The sequence below is a fragment of the Hyperolius riggenbachi genome, chromosome 6 (genome assembly GCF_040937935.1).
Source record: "Hyperolius riggenbachi isolate aHypRig1 chromosome 6, aHypRig1.pri, whole genome shotgun sequence".
Taxonomy (NCBI): domain Eukaryota; kingdom Metazoa; phylum Chordata; class Amphibia; order Anura; family Hyperoliidae; genus Hyperolius; species Hyperolius riggenbachi.
In genome coordinates this window covers 93,223,676-93,247,655 of record NC_090651.1, presented here as the reverse complement: position 1 = coordinate 93,247,655, position 23,980 = coordinate 93,223,676, and the positions used below count along the sequence as shown (strand labels likewise).

Below are 23,980 nucleotides of genomic sequence, written 5' to 3'. Positions count from 1 at the left end.
TAGAGCGATCAAATCTGCAGGGAATGGAACGGGAAATTCATTGTGTATATAGACACCTTAAAGGGAACCTAAACCAAGTGAAATATTTAAAATGAACATGTGGTACCTGCAAATGAATATTACATACTTACCTCGCCATCAGTTCCTCCCAGAAGCTCACCATTTTCTTCTAACAATGATCACATCCAGGTCTGAAAAGATCTTGTCAGAACTGAAAGCCTTAGGGCCATTTTCCACTATATCAGTTGCTGTAAGTTATAACTGAAAGGACAACTGATGAGCAAGATAATGTCCATGTTTCCTTATGGCTCAAGTGGGCGATATTACAGTTTAACAGAGTGCTGACCCAGAAGCTGTTACAAAGGTTATTACCATTTTTAAAGTGGAGGACAGAGAATTCCATTGATTACAGTGGGCAAACAGCATGCCGTAGACGAGAAAGAGATGGGTGAGTAGAATGCGTGGGAGGGAAGAATGAAGAGTGTATTTTTATTTTGACTTTTATTTTTCAGTTCAGGTTTGCTTCTAGCCAGATATGAGTTTTATCAACTCTGAATAGTTATCAGTGACAGTTACGTTACAGCTCAACTGCAGAGAAACAGTAATGTAAAGCCCTAGATTCTTAATCTGGCCACACACCATACAATGTTTTAAATATCTTTCCAATTCAAGAATTGCAATCATTTTTTCTGATTGATTGTAACATTTCAAAAATCTGACCAATATACCACACACATGTTCAATTTTTGCCCAATTATGAAAAAAATTATTGAAAACTCTGAAAAAATGCTTGGTTCTGTATATCAAGTCACTGACAATCTACCACACACCATTCAATTTTCATAAAAATGAATAAGAAAAATTCAACACTCCCGATGTTCTTTTATGGAATAAAAACGGGAAATTCAATCAGATTTCTCAAATAAATGAAAAAAAGCTTTCAATTTATTGGGAGAACTGTTTTCATCGAATTGCCGTAAAATTGGATCATTTTATTGTATGGTGTGTGGCCACCTTTACAGCAAAAAAAAAAAAAATAAACAGTATAGATTGGGACTTTATATATAAATGTTTATTTTCATCATGTTACATGTAATTTCAGGTAGTCTCTGCTCCAATGCAGGACTAACGTTTAGTAATGTGGGTGACTGAGGGGCATTAGATACAATTCTCATGTGCCAGGAACTATAAGATAATAAAGAGACCTTATAGCAGTGATGACTAACCTTAGCACTCCAGCTGTGGTGGAACTACAAGTCCCATGAGGCATTGCAGTACTCTGACAGCTCTAAGAATAACTTGGGTAGGCAGAGGCATGATGGGATTTGTGGTTTTGTCACAGCTGGAGTGCCAAGGTTAGCCATCACTGCCTTATAGTCTTGTACAGGCTCAGTTTTCCAAACAACCAGTTTTCTACTTGTTCCTTTTTCCAAACAAGCACTGCACATAGGAAGTAAGGCATAACAAGTGAGGTCTTAATGACATCTACCACCAATCTATAAGAAGTGTGGCCTTCATGACACCCTGCTCAAGTTCTGTCACATGTGGTATGGCGTAATGGGACATATCAAAAGACTTACAGATGAGATTAAAAACAGCAACACTTTCATGGAAAATCTGATGCTGACAAAGTTATACACTTACACCACTGCTGCAATACTGTGCACGTATAGGGTGAAAAACTCTGAAATAACATTCAATAAAAATGTGTATTCCTACTTTGTACTACCCATCCAGTTAACAGTTTATCTGCTCTGAAAGCTGCCATTGCATTTTCTTGCATAGCTGCCATTGCATTTTCTTGCATAGCTGCTGTATTTATATATTAAACTTTATCTAGTGATCACTTCTCAGCTCTCTGCTTCTACAACAGAGAGAGCTCATTTTCAGCCCAGCTAGGAATGTAGCAGACAAAGGAATATAAGCAAAAGATAATGTTATTGTAATGATCTGCTCAGCTGCCTGTGCAGGCAGGCAGCTTTTTGACCATTGTTTAGGTTTGCATGCTGCAGGACTCTGGAAAGGAGAGCTTCTGTCAGTTTTGCAGCTTGTGTTTGCTGAGGAATTTGCATACGTTGTCATGCAAATTGCCTGGCCACATTCATTGGAGGCGTGTACTATAAGTACTATGTGTTTCCCACAATGCTTGGCTGGTCATAAGGATTCTTTCCTGTGAAACACTCCGGGAGGAGTGTCAGCCTTACTCTTTGTTTGAAGTTCAGCTTAGAGTAATTTCTGAAACTGCGCTAGGCAGGTTCCCCTAGTGCAGTTAGGATTGCTTATCTGTTTTGTCTGTTCTGTTGTGATTGTCCTGTCCCAGCAGTGGTCGACAGGAAATCGTTCTGATCTCTGTTCTTGGAGTATAGCTGGTGCAGCGGTTGCTACCAGCTATCTCTTCTGATCTGTCTCACTTGGATCGCACTAGCATCTTGCGCTAGCGCTGTGGATCCTTCTGTTCTGTCTCCTTGGATCGCGCTAGCCACTTTCCACTAGTGCTGTGGATCCTTCTGTTCTGCCTTCCTGGATCGCACTAGCATCCTGCGCTAGTGCTGTGGATCCTTCTGTTCTGCTACTCTGTCTGCCTGGATCGCACTCGCCTAGCGCTAGTGCTGTGGATCCTTCTGTTCTGCTACTCTGTACCTGGATCGCACTAGCATCCTGCGCTAGTACTGTGGATCCTTCTGTTCTGTCTTCCTGGATCGCGCTAGCCACTTTCGCTAGTGCTGTGGATCCTATCTCTCGCTTGTCCCTGTTTTCGTGTGTCTGTCTTGTCTGCACGAACGCTTGCTGGAGGCTCGGTGAGGTAATCGTTAAGCAAGCGCTCGCGTCCTCGGTTACATGTTTGTCTGTCGATGGTTAGGCGTGCTTGTCTCTATTGTGCTTATCACGTGGAGACCGCGCATGAACGCGTGCACTGTTGCGAATGAGTGCGGTGTTCGCGTTCAGTTAGCGTTTGTTTTTTTCCGTATCTCCTTATTGTATGATTTGCTGTGCCTTTGCTATTCTCGTATTCTGTTCTGATCTGCCTTGTGTCACTTTTGGCAATCGCCTTTCTTGCAGTTGCGTTTCTGTTTCGTATCTGCTGTTGTGTGTGCGCTGTCGCGGGGTGGCGACTAGATTGGCGCACACACATACAACCTGTCCCTTTGCTCGTTCTCATTCGCAATCGCTTCTCTTGCGATTGCGTTCTGCGCTTCGTACAATTCCTGTCTGGCATCTGTGGGGGTACAGAGGATTGGTTCCTCTGCACTCCTCAGCACCATCTGCCGACAGGAATTTCCCTCTACGGGTGCGTAGCACCTTTTGCTGGGTTCCTGCAATTATACGCTTGTGGAGGATTTCCGCCGTATCAGCGCACGCGTTGTGCGCCGATCACGGAGAAAGTTCCACAATCGTTACAGTATGACCAGCCCAACCAAAATTCCCAGTGTAGAGGGAATTTCCGATTTGTACGATTTTGTCGAATATGGCTCTTGTATCTTTAAGAGGTTTAAAAATCTTGAACCTGAATCAGCAGACGAGTTGTTGTCTGAGTGCATTAAACTTTTAGCGAACCCTGAATTCCAATGCACCCCAGTGTCTACCTGGGCCCCTCAAATGGTCTACATTCTGTTGGGGGGCGAAATGTCAATGTGGGCTTATGATGTGTTAGATCATACCACCCTGAGTCAAAGACCCCTGGATTTCTTGGCCTTTTTAATTCACAATTGGCTGAGATTACCTCAATTACCATACCCCCTTAATGAGTTGTTGTCAGCAGCTCAATCAGCTGTTCCATCTACTTTCATTCCATCTTTCATCCAAAAAGCAGCCATCCAGAGCTGCTAAGTCTAAACGTAAAAGATCTAGGAAGACTTCCCAGCGGAAAAATCTGTTGCCCATAGCAACTACAAATAAAGAAATTAGTTCTGTAAACTCTGAAGTAGGGAAAGCACTTGAATGTGATGATTTCAGAGAGACTTCTCAGTCTCAGGTTTCGTTGCCCCAATCCAAAGCTTATGTGGATACTATTATAGGTAGGATCGCACACTATATTACAGCAGTTAAAAAATCTGTTCTTGTTCCTGAACTCCACCCATATGGAGATTATCTGGATACTGGCCTGTTTGAACCCCCATTTGCTTCCTGGGATGTTGGGGCCTTGCTGGAGGAATTCGATTTTGATTGGAAAGCCTTTTTTCGATTTTTACATCGCAAAAAGCGAAGATGTCTTGAATAATTGTCTCGATTCTATGTACCTTTTGATTGATTCCGATTAATGTGACGAGGGTGATGTGGATCTGGTGATTTATGGGTGGCAGACGATTTTGGATGAGTTGCACACACACCAACCAATTGATTCCAATAAAGAGACATCGTTGTCGGATGATTGTTCCTGCCTTTCTGGGGTAAAGCATGTGAGTCTTGACTTTGTGCAATTTGAAATGAATGAGTGTGCCGCTGTGGTTGATTCCTGTGCGAATCCTGAAGGATTCGCTCCTGACAGTGTGCAGTTTGAATCTGTGCGATCTGATGCCTGTTTCTCAGATGTTCCTGCAGATTGTGATCGGCATGAGTCTGCCGGTTTCCTAAAGGATGTGTGGGATCCTTTGTCATTTAGAAACAGATCTTTGAGATCTTCCGTCTGTGACCCTGCTATGGGGAAAATTTCTCGACTATGCAGCGTCAAAAGTAAAATTAATAAGCCTAATAAAGTTTATCCTGTTGATGTCGCTATTTCTTCTGCAGATGAGTCTCTGTCTCACCCTGTTCACACCTGTAAGGGCCCGTTGCCTGGTGACAGTTGCTCCAGTGTTTCTGTCCTGAACACCTTGCAGTCTGCTCCGCAGATCGTGGAGGTTTGCGTTATGGAAGCGTCAGTTTCACAACCTAAAGTGATTTTTGATTCGCAGGTTTTGCGTTCTGATTCCTCGGATTCGACATTGTTAGCCGAATCTAAGAGTGAGACAGCGCTTCGGTTTTGCGAATCTGATGCTGAACCTTCTTTGCCTTGTTCAGAGACGCTTTCTCTTAACCTGCCCTGTACCATGAATGAAAACATGTTTTTCTTTCACACTGACGTTTGTGAGCCCCTTTCTTGCTTTGAGGGAAGTGCCGATTCTGCACCCTGTACTCTGGATGAGTCAATGTGGCCTTGCTTAGAATCCCCTGCAGTGTCCCTAGAGGCTCGTCTAGGTATTGCCACTATACTCACCTGTTTTTCTGCAGTTTTGGAGTTACAAGCTAGTTTGACTGCCACACAGAATTCTGGGTACAGTGAGAATGAAGTTAGGGAGTCAGTGTGTGTTCCAGTAAATATTCCTGTACATCCCGCTAATTATGATGAAGTTCAGTCTCAGGTTATGGTGGAACCATTCCTGGGACATCTGCCCTGCCTGCAGGAGGTATTTAATGTTCAGCCCTGTAACAAGGATAGTTCAGAATCCTTCTTAGAAAACCTGAAAAATGATGTTCCTGAGGTCTTGTTTGATGTTCTGGAGGTCTCCGAGTTCCTCCCAAAGGGTGCAGAACTTGTAGATGTCTCCTGCCCCCCAAGTCCTTCTGAGGTGTTACCCTCTTCCATAGGCATTGCTGCCTTGCTGGCTACCTTTTCAGCTCTGGTGGAGCTTCAGTCATGGGTAGTCAATGATGAATTTCTGTCAGATACCATTACAGTCATTGAGATCTCTAAGCCTGAGACCGAGTCTTCTTTTGAAATACCAGTACCTGTGACCTCTACTCGTGATGATTTTCTGCCCGGTCCTGGTTTTGGTCTGGTCGTGCCGGACTCTGAGGTTGGCAGTTCCCCGACGTGTCCTGAGGTTTCTCCTGTGCTGGTGTACCCCAGTGTGCTCTGTGACCCAGAAAGCCCAAGTGTGCCTCGGTTACCAGCGTACTCAGATGCTTCCTCGGTGGAGACATGTTCTGATTTAGCCTGCCTGCTTTCATGCCCAGAAGTGGTCCCTGAAAGTCCTGATCTTGATGGGTGTCCTGCTAATTCTGAATCTGGAACTGTCATAGGTTCCATGGGGGTGCTTGGTAGCTCTCCATGTGAGCCTGGTGAGCGTTCTGGCTTCTTGGAATCTCTGCGGAGCTTCAAGGCGTTCTGGGAGATTCCGAGAGAAGTTTTTCTTGGTGCCCTGAATACGATCAACAGCGGCTTTTGTTTTGAAAGAGACACTTCGAAAAGGTTTTGTGGCAGATTTGGTATTTTCGGACGCTCCTTGGAAGGTGGTGGGTATTGTCTGGAGGGTGTCGGTGGCTTCTTCTCTGGTATCCACAGTCCTGATGGGTGTTACGCTGAGACTTGTAGTGCTGATGGGCATGTTTTGGTGGCTTCTGTTTCCGATGAGGTCGGTTTCGGGTGGACTGACTCTGGAATTGGACCTTGTCGGGCTGTCCCGACCATCATGAGTCTTCAGTTGGAGTCTTTTGCTAACAGCAGTTTTGAGGGTCGTCTGGAATTCGACCCTGGAGAGGGGGGGGGGGGGGGGTACTGTAATGATCTGCTCAGCTGCCTGTGCAGGCAGGCAGATTTTTGACCATTGTTTAGGTTTGCATGCTGCAAGACTCTGGAAAGGAGAGCTTCTGTCAGTTTTGCAGCTTGTGTTTGCAGAGGAATTTGCATACGTTGTCATGCAAATTGCCTGGCCACATTCATTGGAGGCGTGTACTATAAGTACTATGTGTTTCCCACAATGCTTGGCTGGTCATAAGGATTCCTTCCTGTGAAACACTCCGGGAGGAGTGTCAGCCTTACTCTTTGTTTGAAGTTCAGCTTAGAGTAATTTCTGAAACTGCGCTAGGCAGGTTCCCCTAGTGCAGTTAGGATTGCTTATCTGTTTTGTTTGTTCTGTTGCGATTGTCCTGTCCCAGCAGTGGTCGACAGGAAATCGTTCTGACCTCTGTTCTTGGAGTATAGCTGGTGCAGCGGTTGCTACCAGCTATCTCTTCTGATCTGCCTCACTTGGATCGCACTAGCATCTTGCGCTAGCGCTGTGGATCCTTCTGTTCTGTCTCCTTGGATCGCGCTAGCCACTTTTCGCTAGTGCTGTGGATCCTTCTGTTCTGCCTTCCTGGATCGCACTAGCATCCTGCGCTAGTGCTGTGGATCCTTCTGTTCTGCTACTCTGTCTGCCTGGATCGCACTCGCCTAGCGCTAGTGCTGTGGATCCTTCTGTTCTGCTACTCTGTACCTGGATCGCACTAGCATCCTGCGCTAGTACTGTGGATCCTTCTGTTCTGTCTTCCTGGATCGCGCTAGCCACTTTCGCTAGTGCTGTGGATCCTATCTCTCGCTTGTCCCTGTTTTTGTGTGTCTGTCTTGTCTGCTACGAACGCTTGCTGGAGGCTCGGTGAGGTAATCATTAAGCAAGCGCTCGCGTCCTCTGTTACATGTTTGTCTGTCGATGGTTAGTTAGGCGTGCTTGTCTCTATTGTGCTTATCACGTGGAGAGCGCGCATGAACGCGTGCACTGTTGCGAATGAGTGCGGTGTTCGCGTTCAGTTAGCGTTTGTTATTTTCCGTATCTCCTTATTGTATGATTTGCTGTGCCTTTGCTATTCTCGTATTCTGTTCTGATCTGCCTTGTGTCACTTTTGGCAATCGCCTTTCTTGCGGTTGCGTTTCTGTTTCGTATCTGCTGTTGTGTGTGCGCTGTCGCGGGGTGGCGACTAGATTGGCGCACACACATACAACCTGTCCCTTTGCTCGTTCTCATTCGCAATCGCTTCTCTTGCGATTGCGTTCTGCGCTTCGTACAATTCCTGTCTGGTATCTGTGGGGGTACAGAGGATTGGTTCCTCTGCACTCCTCAGCGCCATCTGCCGACAGGAATTTCCCTCTACGGGTGCGTAGCACCTTTTGCTGGGTTCCTGCAATTATACGCTTGTGGAGGATTTCCGCCGTATCAGCGCACGCATTGTGCGCCGATCACGGAGAAAGTTCCACAATCGTTACAGTTATCACCTCTTCGAATGCGGCTAGAAGCTGCCAACTGAAGCAAGGAGCTTTCCACTGAAGAACCAAGGTTCTGTGTTTAACTGTTTGCATGCTGCTCTGCTTCTATTTTTTTTTTTTTGTGGTAGTAGATTTTATGCTGTAAATAATCTTTTAGAGCAAAGAAGAACTGCTGAGTTTCATACCACTATGAGGTAACAGCAGGATGGGAAACAGTAGCTACCAGGGAATCCCAGGAGAGGGCCCCTGTATTGGAGGAAGGATAGAAAGTTGCAGCTGCTCCTCCTGTAGTTATGATTTCTAGATTTACTTCTTCTACAGACCTATCAGTGATGCTGATCCTCTGGCTGTAACATTTTCTAACTTACTCCAGGATATTCTAATTATGCGGCTACAACGCTGATACACCCCCCTATAACCAAACGTACAAAAAAGCCAGAACACCTGCTATGTGTATTTGCTTCAGAGGAGGTACTTAGACATTGTTATAGCCCAGGGGTCGGCAACCCGCGGCTCCGGAGCCGCATGCGGCTCTTTTTCTCCTTCGCCGCGGCTCCGGTGTCAGTGGCTGACTGGCTGCGGGGCGCATGTGACGTGTGCTGTAGTTGCTGGCCGGCAGCCTATCAGAGAGGCCGCCGGACCAGTGCCGTGCAGGGCTTCGGGCGGCCATTTTCCCGTAGCCCTGCAGGCAGGATGTGACGTAGGTAGAGCATCGTGGGAGTTGCACGCCACTAGGTCGGGACCGGAGGTCGGGACAGGAGGACATCGTGACAGGAGGTCTTCTGACGAGGTGAGTAAATGGTTTTTTTTTTCAGATCTGCTTGGATTGTGCATATGGGGGTCATATCTGCGAACTATCTGTGCATATGGGGGTCATATCTGCTAACTATCTGTGCATATGGGGGTCATATCTGCGAACTATCTGTGCATATGGGGGTCATATCTGCGAACTATCTGTGCATATGGGGGTCGTATCTGCTAACGATCAGTGCATATGGGGGTCATATCTGCTAACTATCTGTGCATATGGGGGTCATATCTGCTAACTATCTGTGCATATGGGGGTCGTATCTGCTAACAATCAGTGCATATGGGGGTCATATCTGCTAACTATCTGTGCATATGGGGGTCATATCTGCTAACGATCAGTGCATATGGGGGTCATATCTGCTAACGATCAGTGCATATGGGGGTCATATCTGCTAACGATCAGTGCATATGGGGGTCATATCTGCTAACGATCAGTGCATATGGGGGTCATATCTGCTAACGATCAGTGCATATGGGGGTCATATCTGCTAACGATCAGTGCATATGGGGGTCATATCTGCTAACGATCAGTGCATATGGGGGTCATATCTGCTAACTATCTGTGCATATGGGGGTCATATCTGCTAACGATTTGTGCATATGGGGGTCATATCTGCTAACGATTTGTGCATATGGGGGTCATATCTGCTAACTATTTGTGCATATGGGGGTCATATCTGCTAACGATTTGTGCATATGGGGGTCATATCTGCTAACGATTTGTGCATATGGGGGTCATAGCTGCTAACGATTTGTGCATATGGGGGTCATATCTGCTAACGATTTGTGCATATGGGGGTCATATCTTCTAACGATTTGTGCATATGGGGGTCATATCTGCTAACGATTTGTTTTATAATGGTTTTGCGGCTCCCAGTTTTTTTCTCTTTTCGGAAACGGGTCCAAGTGGCTCTTTATGTCTTAAAGGTTGCAGACCCCTGTTATAGCCAGATCACTAGGAGATGGAGATAGCAGCCTATACAGAAATATTTCTTTTCTATTTGGTTTACTGAATAGAATCTGACAAGGCCAAAAAGTATTGCACAAGGTCCAACTGGACAGAAGGCCCTATAAGGTACACTAAAATAAAAGCGTATATACTTTATTGATTAAAATGATAGTACAAGTGTATGTGTTGTTAACGTCAGTCAAGGGGAAAAGTACTGGTGCGGTCCTTGTTGGTCCCCCACCACTCCTGTATGTTGTATGGAGTGGGGTGTAAGTATCCACCAGGTCCCTCAATGGCCCAAAGGTAGTACAGTATAATCTTGTTATAGTAAACTCTGATATAATAAACATTCGGGTATATTAACCACTTCACAACTGAGGGGTTTACCCCTTGAGCACCAGAGCAATTTTCACCTTTCAGCGCTCCTTCCATTCATTTGTCTATAACTTTATCATTACTTATGACAATGAAATGAACTATATCTTGTTCTTTTCGCCACCAATTAGGCTTTCTTTAGGTGGGACATAATGCCAAGAATTATTTTATTCTAAATGTGTTTTAATGGGAAAATAGGAAAAAATGTGGGAAAAAATGTATTATTTTTCAGTTTTCGACCATCATAGTTTTTAAATAATGCATGCTACTGTAATTAAAACCATGAAATGTATTTGCCCTTTTGTCTCGGTTATAAAACCGTTAAAATGATGTCCCTATCACAATGTTTGGCGCCAATATTTTATTTGGAAATAAAGGTGCATTTTTTTCAGTTTTGCGTCCATCCCTAATTACAAGCCCATAGTTTATAAAGTAAGTGTTATACCCTCTTGACATAAATATTTAAAAAGTTCAGTCCCTAAGGTAACTATTTATGTATTTTTTTTAATTGTAAATTTTTTATTTATTTATTTTATTACAAAAAAAAAAAAAAAAATTGGGGAGTGTAGGCGGTAATGAGTTAATTTTTTGTGTAAAAGTAATGTATTTGTATATGAAAAATGCTTTAGAGTGTAGTTTTACTATTTGGCCACAAGATGGCCACAGTAACTTTTTGTTTATGCGTCCTGCAAGCGTACAGGAAGTACCCCTGCAGGAAGGGTTAGGAGGCTGGGACACTGTTTTTGTCTCACAATGATCGCTGCTTCTCGTAGAAGCAGCTGATCATTGTGGGGGGAAGAGATCAACGAACGGGAAAGTTTTTTTCCGTTCATTGATCTCTGGGCGAGCGGGCGGCGGCGTGCACGAGGGCGTGCGGACGGGCGAGCGGGAGCGCGGACAGCGGCAGGAGCGGCGTCAGGTATGGATTTCTCCGTCCCTTGGTGGTAACAGGGTGGAAAAAGGGACGGAGAAATCCGTACCGCTGGGGGTGAAGTGGTTAAGCCAAATGTCCAAGTTCCGCCCCAGCACCATTATAAGTATGTGGGAGTAACACCTCGTATAGTAAACCTTGATATGACAGAACTTCTGTTACAGTGAACCTGTTTTTTCTGTATCTGGTTATAGTGGAAAGTGGGCAGGTGCATGTGTCATATGTCAGCTGGAGCCGTGATTGGTGGGTGGGCTGGAAGCCACTTGTAGCCTACTTGCTATCTGTACACTACTCTGGACATGTGTGGACTATGCAAATGCACCAGCCAGTGAGACCTATGCTTCCTGTGTCAGCTACTGCCTGATTACTGAGGGAATAGCCTATCATCTGTCACTTTCTTGTGCATGGCTTGTGCATGGCTGCAACGCTAAAGAATCATCCAAGCTGCACTGTAATGTAGAGAGAGCACACTATAAGTAGCGTACCAGCATTAACTGGTGAGAACTATACTTGCGTGATTATTGCATGCAAATCCCTGCATATTGAGCTCCGTGCATTTTGATCTAGCTTAGACACTGTCTGTACTTACTTTCTGAAGCATTGAAAAAAAAAATGACTCCCAATTATTGATTGAGTTAAAGAGAACCTGAGATGAGAAGCATCTCTGGTTCCATACTTACCTGGGGCTTCCTTAAGGCCGCTCGTCCTTCGCTGTCTCCCAGGGTGGCTCCTGTCACCTGCAATACCGCCCGAAAGCCTGGCCAAGTCACCCTTCATTGTGCATTTGCGGCCTGGCCAGGCGCGTTTGCCCCACACGCACCTGTCCCTGGGAGTGAGTAAGACAGGGGAGCGTGCCTGGCTGGGCCGCACATGCGCGATTCGGCCAGGCTTTCGGGCAGCATTGCAGGAGATAGAAACCACCTGGAGAGACAATGAGGGATAAGCGGCCTCAAGGGGGTTTAAAGGAATCATCAGGCAACGTTATAGGAAATCCGGCGCAGTACACCACGGACAACGTGGGCTTGATTGACAGCGGTGCTTCATGCAGGCGCAGTAAGGGCGGCCTCGAGGTCGTCCTCTGCACCGTGTGGGGACCCTGGGCTGGCGGCTGCAAGCAGAGCTGTCAGCGTGCAGACAGACAGCTGTAATGCTGGGAATACACGGTACGTTTTTGTACCGTGTATCGAGCCACTGATGGCTCGATTGATAATTTCCGACGTGTCCGATCACCCGCCAGATCGATTCCCTGCTTGATACCGTGGGCAGGACAATGGTAAAAAAACGAAAAGAAGATAATAAGCGCCCGCAGGGACGAGCGGGAATCGATCTGGGCGCCCGCGGGGACGTGCCGGAATCGAGCCAGCGTCTCGATTACACGGGCAAAAACGTACCGTGTATGCCCAGCAAAAGGTGCTGAAGAAAGCCCCAGGTAAGTAAATTAGATTTCCTATAACTTTGCCTGATGAGTCCTTTAAGGAAACCCCAGATAAGGATGCTCTGAGACACTTTTCGTCCCCAGTACACTTTTAAGTGGGATTGTGACCATAAAAATCAAATTTCAACAGCAACTGGTCTGAGTGTATTAAGTGATAAAGATGCTAATCCTGCATTGAAAACTTTCAAAACTTTTTCTGCTGTTATGGTTTGGAGTTATCACATACCTTAGGAGCACTGGCCCTTTAATAGCCATTGCCAAACAGTTGCATGCTGGGGGTTCTTTTTATCTAGAATATATTCCTTCTCTTTCCTTTATTTCCCTGCCTAGCTGCCCAGCTGAAACATGATCCTCTGCGTACTTGTGTTTACAAGCAAGGCTGAGGTGACTCAGCGATAGGAGAAAAGAAAATAAGTTAAGGGAAGAAGTGACATCAGTATTTAGCCTCAAACTGTGGGCAATAGACATAGTTCCTACCAGGAACACAATTCTCTTCATTTACTATATAGAATTCACTGAAATCAAAACGTGGGCAGTACAATACATGTGTTATGTAAGTAGATCAAGTATTTATCTACTTATATGTGTTTTTTACCCTGGCATAGTATGGCTAATCCTCCTGCTTTAAGATATAGTACTACAATACACTTTATGTGCCGAGTATGACAATATCTGATATAGTAAACTTCTGATAAAGTAAACTATTTGTAAATTACTATAAAGAAACTCTACTCTATTATAGTCAGATCACTAGGAGATGGAGATAGCCTCCACAGCTTTCTGCAATGAAAGTATACAGCAATATTTGTTCTGTTTGGTTGATTGAATAGAATCTAATGTATGGGTAATATGGGGTAATGCCCATATCAGTAAAGTGGCCGGAGTCGGACTCTTCACATCCACCGTCTTCAGAATATCAACCCCCTGGGGAGCTGACACCGAATAATCACGTAAACACAGAGCACCTCACCGGCAGCCCAGGGCTTCTACTGACGCACGGAGCCGGCCTAGTACCGCCACTTATAGTTGCCTTGGTGACCACTCACTAGCAGAGAGACGGTCGCTATAGGAACCGAGTCCTCTCTTCCTCACCGCCTCACCTCCTACGCGACTGTGACGTCACCCTACGACTCAGCGATCCGCGCGCGCGCAGTCTGCCGTGGTGGGCGGGTCTACAGTGTGAGCTTGGTAGCTTCAGCCGGAGGGATATAGCGGACGCACAGGCCGGAAGTGTTGCTCATAGAGCTGTTTCCGGAGGGGAAAGCGTTGAGTGGGACTCTCCGGGGGGTTGGTTGTCAGGGGGACGGGGGGGTAGCAGGCCCGGGGCCCCGAGCTGTCAGGCGGAGGGGGCCCGGAGAAGATGGACGAGTCACGAGCGTGCTGATATTGAAGCCGCGCGAATAGGCGGAATAAGAGAGCCCCGGTGGAGGATGAGCCTGCTGTGTGCGCAGTATCTCCGGTGAGGCTCGCTGCTAGCGGTCACTGTATAGACTCAGCACTGAGGAATAGCTGCTTCATGACCTGTGTGCCATGCTGGCTCCTCTGCCCTGTGCCTTCCCATCTGCTACACTGTGCCTGCCTGTGTACCATACTGCATCTGTCCCCCATCCTGTACACTGCCTGTGTACCACACTATGCATCTATCTCCCCATCCACTGCACTGTATTAGCCCTTCCTGTACACTGCCTGTGTACCACACTATGCATCTATCTCCCCATCCACTGCACTGTATTAGCCCATCCTGTACACTGCCTATGCCTGCCTGTGTACCACACTGTGCATCTGTCTCCCCATCCAGTACACTGCCTGTGTACCACACTATGCATCTGTCTCCCCATCCAGTACACTGCCTATACCTACCTGTGTACCACGCTGTGCATCTGTCTCCCCATCCACTGCACTGTATTCTCCCACCCTGTACACTGCCTATGCCTGCCTGTGTACCACACTATGCATCTGTCTCCCCATCCAGTACTCTGTATTCTCCCACCCTGTACACTACCTGTGTACCATACTGTGCATCTGTCTTCCCATCTCTACACTGTATTCTACCATCTTGTACACTATGCCTGTGTCTATCTATCTCCCCACCCACTCCACTGTATTCTCCCATCCTGTACACTGCCTATACCTGCCTGTGTACCACACTGCCTCTATCTCCCCATCCATTGCACTGTATTCTCCCATCCTGTACACTGACTATGTACTACATTGTGCATGTATCTCTCCATCTCTGCACTGTATTCTCTCATCCTGTATACTGCGCATTTATCTCCCCATCCACTACACTATATTCTCCCATCCTGTACATTGCATATGTATCACATTGTGCATTTCCATCTCTACACTGTATTATCCCTTCCTGTACACTGCCAATGTTTGCCTATGTACCACTGTGCATGTATCTCCCCATCTAGTTCACTGTATTTTACCATTCTCTACACTGCCTATGTCTGCTTATGTACCACACTGTGCGTCGCCCCATCTACTACTCTGTATTTTCTCAACTACTACACTATGAGCAATTTTGGGTACCTGGAGTCTGAGTCTGTGGTTTCAATAAACTGAGGAGTTGGAGTCGGATGATTTTTTTAAAACTAAATCCATAGCCTTTGTAGAGTAAGGAGTCGGAGAAAGGAGTCTACTACACAGTATCATAATGGTATCCTGCATAGTGAAATTTGGTTGGCCCCTTTTCAAACTGCAAACATTTTCTTACAAAATATGCATAATCGTGCATTAAACTCAGCTATTTGCATCTTATTGACCATTTCTGTGTGTATTTCTCCATCTCCACCATGTAGTTGGGGCTCTTTCACACCAGAGCCCTTTTCATGCGGTGTAACGCAAAGGCAGTTCTTTGCGTTAACCAAGGTAAAATGAAAGTCCATAGACTCTCATTTTACCTTTCATAACCGATGCTGCGGTTCCGACGCACCCGGGAGCGTCGATCCGGCGGTTTCAGTCGGGTTCAATTAATAGCTACCGCCGCTGATTGCGTCGCACCGCAGATTCCTGACGGCACGCCGCAGGGCATATAACTCGTGCAGAAAACAAACTGCTCCTACACGCGTTCGTAGATGTGAAAGAGGCCTCAATATATATATATATGTGCTTTTTCCTCACACAAGGTTGTACTGCACCCATGTACTGCACCCATGTACTTTAGATTTGGAAAATGTGATCTTTATTCTTACATACTGTAATGGTCAACAGACACCATGCTATAGTTTGTGTTCTACTCTAAAAGATCAAAGTCTACAGCGCTTCCATTCTGATATACAGTGAAAATTATCTCTAAGTAGCCACGTTTAGCAATCTGGTAAAGCAATTTTGGGGCAATTTTAGCACATCTGTATGGCAGAAGAGCACTCCTTAGCAATTTGTTCAATAGCAATTTATCCATTTTAACCGGATGCTTCATAGTTTCAAAAATGAAATACACACTGATTGGAAAGCCGTTTGGAAAGACCTGTGTCTTGTGTGACGCCTAATCAAGTGTATAATGTGTAGTGTGAGATTGAAACAAATTGTTTTATAATTTCAAGTGATTTCAAAGAAAGGAGTTTGTGTTTCAGCTAAAACCGACCTGCTCTGGTGTGCACCAGCCCATTGAAATACATTACCCAAGCGTTTCCTCAGCCGCAAGTGTTCCTAAAACGCAACCGAACTGCTCTGGTGTGCACTAGGCCTAATTGCAGGGCGTTGGAGTCGGGGCAATTTTGGGCAACCGTAGTCTGAGTTGGAGTCGCATGATTTTTGTACAAAATTCACAGCCCTGTTAAGTATTAGACTAAGGAGTCGGAGTCGAGGAGTCGGAGTCTGAGCAAATTTGGGTACTCGGAGTTGGAGTCGTGGTTTCAGAAACTGAGGAGTCAGAGTTGGAGTCGGAAGATTTTTGTACCGACTCCACAGCCCTGCCTAATTGTACACTTTTTTTTTTTCTTACTTCCCATGGTATGCATTAATGGTGTTAATCCTCTAATATTGTTGCTTTTCCAGTATCTGTCCTTTGCAGTGTACCTATAACCATTTACACCTGGCCCGTCCTTCAAAGGGGCACGGAAAGGAATGTCCCTATCACACCTCAGGGCCAGTTTCAGGAGGAATTCAACTAATCTACTAATATATATTATTATTTTTTTGGGGGGGGGGGTTGAATTTTAGAAAATCTAGGCACCATAAGTAAACACATGCAAACACAGAGAACATAAAATGCCCAGCATTTAGGTCAGCAGTCATGATACATCATGGCAGTATGTTTTTCTTCAGTAATGGCTTGGCAGAGTACTTGACCATCGTGTTATATACTGGTTGATCTAATGTTATCACTGATCATGATTATTTTTATTTCCTTTTGTGTCATACGATGATGTTCCATTAGGGCTTGTTCACACTGAGCGCTTTGAGCTTTTAAAAATCGCTTTAAAACCGATTGAGCAAATATTTTCCATTTGAGTGTTCTCAAATGAGCGATGAGCTTTCTTTCCAATCGCAGACGTGAATCCCGCACCATTTTCTGAGCGTTTGCGCTTCAATAGACGGTAAAGGAAAATCATTAAGCACTTTAAAAAACACTACAATTTTTTGCACACTTCAATAGAAATTACATTAAACAAAATAATTTTCAGGTCAAAGAGTTTACTTTCTGATTGAGAAAAAAAAAAGCACTAATCGCCAAACAAAAGCGCTTACAAAAGTGTTTGGCAAAATTGCTATAAAAACGCCAGAAAAATCGCTTTACGAAGTGCTAACAAAAGCGCTCAGCGCTCGTGATTTATAATGTAAATTTAGGCCTTATTCTGAGTAACCGTTGTAATTTTGTTTGCTGCAGTGAGGTTCTGCATGTAGCAAGGTGTTGGTAATGGTGAACATTAGATTAAATTGGTCATTGACTGAACCGTACGGTATTCTGTAGGATATTCTAGCAAGTGTCACCTTGGTATATTACATGTGAAGACTCCTGTTCAGTTGATTTAGCATCTTACAGGTCATCCAATTAGTCTTTTCCAGGTGGTAAGGAATCTCTTGTCTCAATGTTCATTTGCAGACCTGGCTCCTTATTCAGTTCACTTTCTGCCCAATCCAGATCATTTTTCTACTAGGTGATGTTTTTACCTCTTAAAGAGGATCTCCAGTGACAATAATGTAATAAAAAAAGTTTCATTTTTACAATTATGTATAAATGATTTAGTCAGTGTTTGCCCATTGTAAAATCTATTAAATCCCGGATTTACATTCTGACATTTATTACATGGTGACATTTTTACTGTTGGCAGGTGATGTAGCTGCTGCATGTTTTTTTGGCAGTTGGAAACAGCTGTAAGCAGCTATTTCCCACCATGCAGCAAGGTTCCCAGACAGGAAACAGCCAGGAGTACGTACTCAAAAGTTTCTTGTGGGAGGGGTTTCATCACAATATCAGCCATACAGCGCCCCCTGATGATCCTTTTCTGAAAAGGAATAGATTTCTCATGTAAAAGGGGTATCAGCTACTGATTGGGATAAAGTTCAATTCTTGGTCGGAGTTTCTCTTTAACATTAAAATGCCTTTTAAGCCACCAGCAATCAAGTAAATAATCAGAATATTTTGACAGTATTTGCTTTCTTTTGGGAACTTTTTCATTTGCTGGATGCTGAAAGTTTATTTTGAACAGAAGATAGAAAATGATCTAGGAGAAAGCAACGGAGTAACAGTGAATATCTGTTTTCCCTTTTGATGTTGCATGTATATAGCTGTCCGTTCCACCAGCCTGCAAACTAACTGGATGTAAGCCCGACGAGGGCTGCAAGGCCGAAAGCTTGCTTATTTTTATTAATTTTAGTTAGCCATCCTGATTTATAACTTCTTGCTTTTACTGGTGGCTAACACGGTACAATACCCTACTGCTACTGAATTGAAAAGGACACTGATGTTTTATACAGATTTCACCCCACATTGAAAGCCAAGCTATTTAATCCGGAAGTTCCAGGGGCAGCAGTCGAATGAAACTCTTGTATGATTTCGTTGGTTTTACGCATTGACTGTGGCCATAAGGAGGATGTTAACTGTCTGTTATTCATTTAGTCCACTCCATCCTTCTGACATTTGCGTATGAAATGTTGGGTGAAGCTATTCTAGCCAATATCAGTGCCCTGATGTTATATACATGTTATGTTTGCAGAAGTTGTCAATCAGATTTCCACATACATGGCCAGTTTGTCAGACGTTTTACACATGTAAGACACGTTGCAGACAGGATTAATTTTGTGTACTTGTGCCAGCCTCACACAGGGTACAGACACAGCTCTGCCTGTTCAGTAAGCCAGCACCTATTCAGTAGGAGACCTTGGGCAAGACTCCCTAACACTGCTACTGCCTATAGAGCGCGTCCTAGTGGCTGCAGCTCTGGCGCTTTGAGTCCGCCAGGAGAAAAGCGCGATATAAGTGTTCTGTCTTTGTTTGTTTGTTTGTATACAAAGTTCTCAGCCAGCCAGCCAGCCTCCCTACTCATTTGCACACCATTCTGGCAGTTGGACTGAGCAACTGCCATTCAGTAAGTGCTTTTGAAAATTAAACCCTGAGCATCTCATGAGGCGATGGACTAGTTCAAAACCTCAGATTTCCACTACCTATTGTAAGTAACAGTAACATATACTGTAGGTAAAAATAATTTATTATGCATTTTACTGTGGGAGAAATTTACATTTTATATGCAAGTATTTTACATTTCGCAGTGGTTGGAAATTTTTCATGATAGATATCCTTTGAGTGTTGCTTTTATGGAATAAAAAAAATTGTGTGTGATTATCATTCCCATAATACGTAAAATACAGATTAACCAGCGCAATCATCCCTTGATGCCTTATATAGTTATCAGTATTTTTTGGATAATTTCTGTGCTTAATGCCAGACCACACCTTGCTTGTATGTACAGTATATTGTGTGATCATCCCTTAATATGTAGTCTACTGTTCACCCATCATATTATTCACTGCACATTCCTAATAATATGCAGTTTGCCATGATGTGTATAGAGGGATTAGTGTGATGAAATTTAACTTCAGATGTCCAGTTGCAGCTTTAAAAGGAACCTGAAGTGAGCAGAATATGCAGCTGCCATCTTCATTCTCTAATAAATAATGCCAGTTGCCTGACTCCTGTGCTGAAGCTCTGTCTCTTAAGTCACTGGCCCAGAATGAGCATGGAGATCGGATGCTTTGATTCTGGTATGACTTCACTGGCTGCATGCTTGTTGCCGGTGTGTGACTCAGAAACAACTAAAGCCTAAAGCTCAGCATGACAGCCAGGCAACTGGCATGAAGAATACTCTTGCTTCAAGTTCCCTTTAAGGATAAGCTGTTCTTACCACAGCTCAAAATGTGCAGGGCACAGAGAGAAGATTCACCTCTCATTGCACATGAGTCCAACTTGTTCCAGTGGTTTATAGAAGTCCTTTAACCAGTTCAGGACCACAGGCTTACACCCCCATAGTGACCAGGCTTCTTTTTTACAATTTAGTGCTCTGCAGCTTTAACAGCTTGCTGCAGAGCCATATAGTTTTAGTACACAAGTGAATCCCCCCCCCCCCCCCTTTTTTTTTTTTTTTTTTTTTTTTTTTTTATTTATTTATTTATCTTTATCACTCCTTCCAGAATTCTCAAGCAGCCAGACAAAAAAAATCCTGGCCTTGCTGCATCCATAAAGCTAGTCTAACACTACTTTATGCAGTAATAAACCTGTTATACTAAGTTACATTTGTCTAAATGTATTTTTATTTACTGTATTTCAACATTATACAGAGGTTATGGTATGTATACAGTTTGGAGTATAGTTTTTAACACTGACTCTCAAGCAACCAGAAACTACACTTATCTGGCATCAGTCGAACCTTGTCAGGCAGTTTACTAGAGTAAAACAAACGTTATCCGGCATTAGCTGTTGTCCAGTCCTCCACCTCATACCTAATCTACTCCTCAGGGATCTGCCTTTTATGTATCTGTCCAGTCTAACATAATTGGTATCCTTATCCGAACCCTGAAATATGTGATACTTTCTGCTTTTATTCAATGTGAGTATTTCCACCTTCTCCTTTACGACTTATAATGCCTGCAAACGTCTCCTCACCGCCAATCAAGGTATAAAGGCTTCATTTGCCAAGGATAGAGAGCTGTTGCAATTATATGTGACTGCTGTGTAATCTTGGACTGCATTTATAAAACATCCTTTAGGGCTCGTTTCCACTGTTGCGGTGCGGAATCGCCTGGATTCCACCGCGGACGAAATCGCATGCGGATGTGTTTCCGCATGCTGTTTTCCCTGTGATTTAGCATGCGATTTCGCATGGCTAACAAGCAGGCGAATTTAACCATGTCACTGCCTGTGTAAATTTCCATAACATTACATGCGAAATCGCGGGGAAAACCGCATGACAAAGCCGCATGCGATTTCCCTATTAAAAGCATTGCGGGAGATTCGCCCACATTCCAGCCGCACGCGAAATCTGACGGCTCTGCCGTGCAGATTTCCCCTGCACACCAAAACGCACCCGCACGACGCACAAGTGGAAACAATCCTATCCACTTGTATTGCCTATGCGAAGCCGCATGCGGTGCCCGCATGCAGATTCGCTATAGTGGAAACGAGCCCTTTTTGAGTTGCAACACTTACCTGTCCTGTCAGATCCTAAAGTGTACCGGAGGTGACCTCATGAGATAAATGTGTATGTACCGTGCCATTAACCAGGCTGTGTTCCTTTTTTTCTTTTTCTGCCTGAAAGAGTTGGACATTTGGGTATGCAAGTAAAAGTTTGTCTCCAGTTGGACTATAGTGTAAGCCTCACTGATAAGGAAGTACAGGCATAAAACTTTTTGCCTGGCAGAGAACAACTTTTGAGTGCAGGGAATAGAAAACCTTTCAATAGTCCATTTATTTTAGCTCTGGTACACTTGAAAGAATGTTATTGAGTAGAGACAATAAAGGTCTACTTTCACTAGGAGCCGCGGTCGTTATCCGATTCAGCCATGGCTCCCGTACTACTGCAAAGCCGCAGCCTGGATCGCTTAGCCTTGTCGAGATGTTCTTCTATTGTATGAGGTTTTTCGACATTTTGGCACACATCTATTTACTTGAGGGAAGTGTTATGCTTGCCTATTCATTACTCGTATAAAACTTGCAGTTTTGTGAACTGAGTCCTTATGGCCTTTTCCTGCAATTCATAATTCCTATACCGAGTACTTTATGTGTTAAACAGTAAGCACATTTGAAATGTGTTTATTCTTTTTAAAACCTTTGGTGTGAAAATGTATATATCAATCCAGTGGGTTTAAAGGAAAACTGTAACGAGGGATATGGAAGCTGCCATATTTATTTCCTTTTAAGCAATACGGCCTAGTGCACACCAGAGCGGTTCTGCTGCTGTTTGCGATCCGCTTGCGGGTGCGGATCCGCTAGGGTAATGTATTTCAATGGGCTGGTGCACACCAGAGCGGGAGGCGTTTTGCAGAAACGCATACTCCCGGGCTGCTGCAGATTTTGGATTGCGGATGCGTTTCTGCCTCAATGTTAAGTATAGGAAAAACGCAAACCACTCTGAAATACGGCACTTCAGAGCGGTTTGCCAGGCGTTTTTTGTTACAGTAGCTGTTCAGTAACAGCTTTACTGTAACAATATATAAAATCTACTACACCAAAACTGCTACACAAAACCGCAAAACGCTAGCTGAAACGCTACAGAAAAAGAAGAAAAAGCGTTTCAAAATCTGCTAGCATTTTACGGATCTGCTAGCGGTTTTTGGTGTGCACCAGGCCTACCAGTTGCTTGGCAGTCCGGCCGATCCTCTGCCACTAATACTTTTAGCCATAGACCCTGAACAAGCATGCAGCAGATCAGGTGTTTGTGATCTGACAAGATTATCCGCATACTTGTTTCTGGTGTGATTCAGACTCTATTGCAGCTAAATAGATCAGCAGGACAGCCAGGCAACTGGTATTTTTTAAAAGGAAATAAATATGGCAGCCTCCATATACCTCTTGTTACAGTTGTCCTATAAGTTCACATTTCTGAAATGTATTGCTTGCCTAAATAAGTATCCTTTTGTTTCTGTCCTCATTCTCAACTGGTTTACATAGATTCCAAAACTTGAGCTTTTAGAATTTGCATATGTTTATGCCCAAGTCTCCTCCACCATCACTTTCAACATGTGACCAAACAAAGTTGCATGAGATGGTGGTGCAAGACACAGCCAGCATTGTGCATGGTAGGGCAGAGCACATTGATGTAGGTAATTGACAGCAGTGCTGCGCCCTGTGGCTAACTTGTATTTTAACCACCTGGGCGTTACGGAAGAGCTCAGCTCGTCCAGTAACGCCGCGGTAGATTGCTCAGGCCCTGGTGGACCGATTTGCATAACTTTTTTTTTTTTTTTTTATACACGCAGCCTGCACTTTGCTAGCTGCATGTCTTACCTGATCGCTGCCGCTCGCCGCCGATCCGCCGCTACCTGCCGCGAAAGAGGGCCCCCCGCAGAACCCTTGCGAGGCTGCGCTATGGGGTGGATCGGGGCTCCCTGTGACGTCACGACGTCGATGACGTCATTCCGTTTGTCACCATGACGACGGGGGAAGCCCTGCAGGCAATCCCGTTCAGAACGGGATTTCCTGATAGGTATTCACGCCGGCTGCGATCGGAAGGGTGGGAGGGAGAGAGCAGGGAGGGGGAAATCATGAAAAAAAAAATTAGGTAAAACAAAACCCTCCCGCGCGCCGCAAGGAATCAAAATGCCAGGGAGGTTAGGACCCCTTTAAGTTTTTTTTTCTTACATACCCTGAGAAATAAACGTGGTGATTTTTGCAGTTAATCTGTATCTTGCTCTGGAAGCGAATGTGTCTCCAAGATCATTACTCAAGCTTGTCTGTTATTTTTGTTTGTCTGCCTTGCTAATGATGGCTTTATAACAACTGTGCAATCAAGGAAAGAACTAATATAGAGATTCTTGTGGCTTCTTATGCTGGCTGATAAGCTCACCAAAACAAGCCGCCTTTCATGGCATAGCTTATTAGGACGGTGTCAGATGAGGAGACTATCTTTGTCATAAGTGGTGTTCTGTCTTCTCTGAGTTCTGAAAGGCTGATTATAGGTAGGATTCTAAAGGCAAGATGTAACTATAGCAGCTTGTGTTTTCTGCTTGGATGACCTTTGCATAACATTTTGAAGCCCAGTTTTGGTAAATCATTTTTTGTTTGGATAGTGTAGAAATGGGATAAAACTGTTTTTCTAATGTCCGTGTCCTTGTTGAGTTAATTTCTCCTTTACTTCCAATTGCCTCTAAATCTGGTGTGTCTAAAGACAGGTAGTGGCTGAAGAACACCAAGACAAAACTTGACCAACCTATAGACCCCATTCACAATGGGTGGCTTTTTGTCGGTGATTCGCACTTTGCTGATCGCCGGCAAAACGCTGCTGCGCAAGCAATCCTATGGGATTAGGATTACTCTTCTGCATTGATTGCGGCGCATTTGTGATTATCTCTGATCATAATTGCATCGCAGTTCTCGTTCAA

General features: G+C 44.5%; 2 protein-coding genes across 8 annotated transcripts in view; one reads left to right on the top strand and one right to left on the bottom strand.

Moving 5' to 3' along the window:
- The window catches only part of NMNAT2 (nicotinamide nucleotide adenylyltransferase 2), a 182,891-nt gene extending 169,338 nt beyond the window's left edge, over positions 1-13,553 (bottom strand). Inside the window, exon 1 of one of the 2 annotated variants that reach the window (XM_068239673.1) lies at positions 13,486-13,553. The gene's annotated coding sequence lies outside the window, so the exon portion shown is untranslated. Of the gene's footprint in view, positions 1-13,409; positions 13,428-13,485 lie in introns of those variants that run through there. The other variant, XM_068239674.1, reaches the window with a different exon arrangement.
- A 172-nt stretch (positions 13,554-13,725) lies between these two features.
- The window catches only part of SMG7 (SMG7 nonsense mediated mRNA decay factor), a 107,439-nt gene continuing 97,184 nt past the window's right edge, over positions 13,726-23,980 (top strand). For 4 of the 6 annotated variants that reach the window (XM_068239667.1, XM_068239668.1, XM_068239666.1 and 1 more), the window contains exon 1: positions 13,726-13,898. In XM_068239667.1, coding sequence (XP_068095768.1) covers positions 13,870-13,898 — 29 coding nt within the window. In that variant the 5' untranslated portion in view covers positions 13,726-13,869. The remainder of the gene's footprint in view (positions 13,899-23,980) is intronic. The other 2 variants (XM_068239671.1, XM_068239670.1) reach the window with 1 other exon arrangement.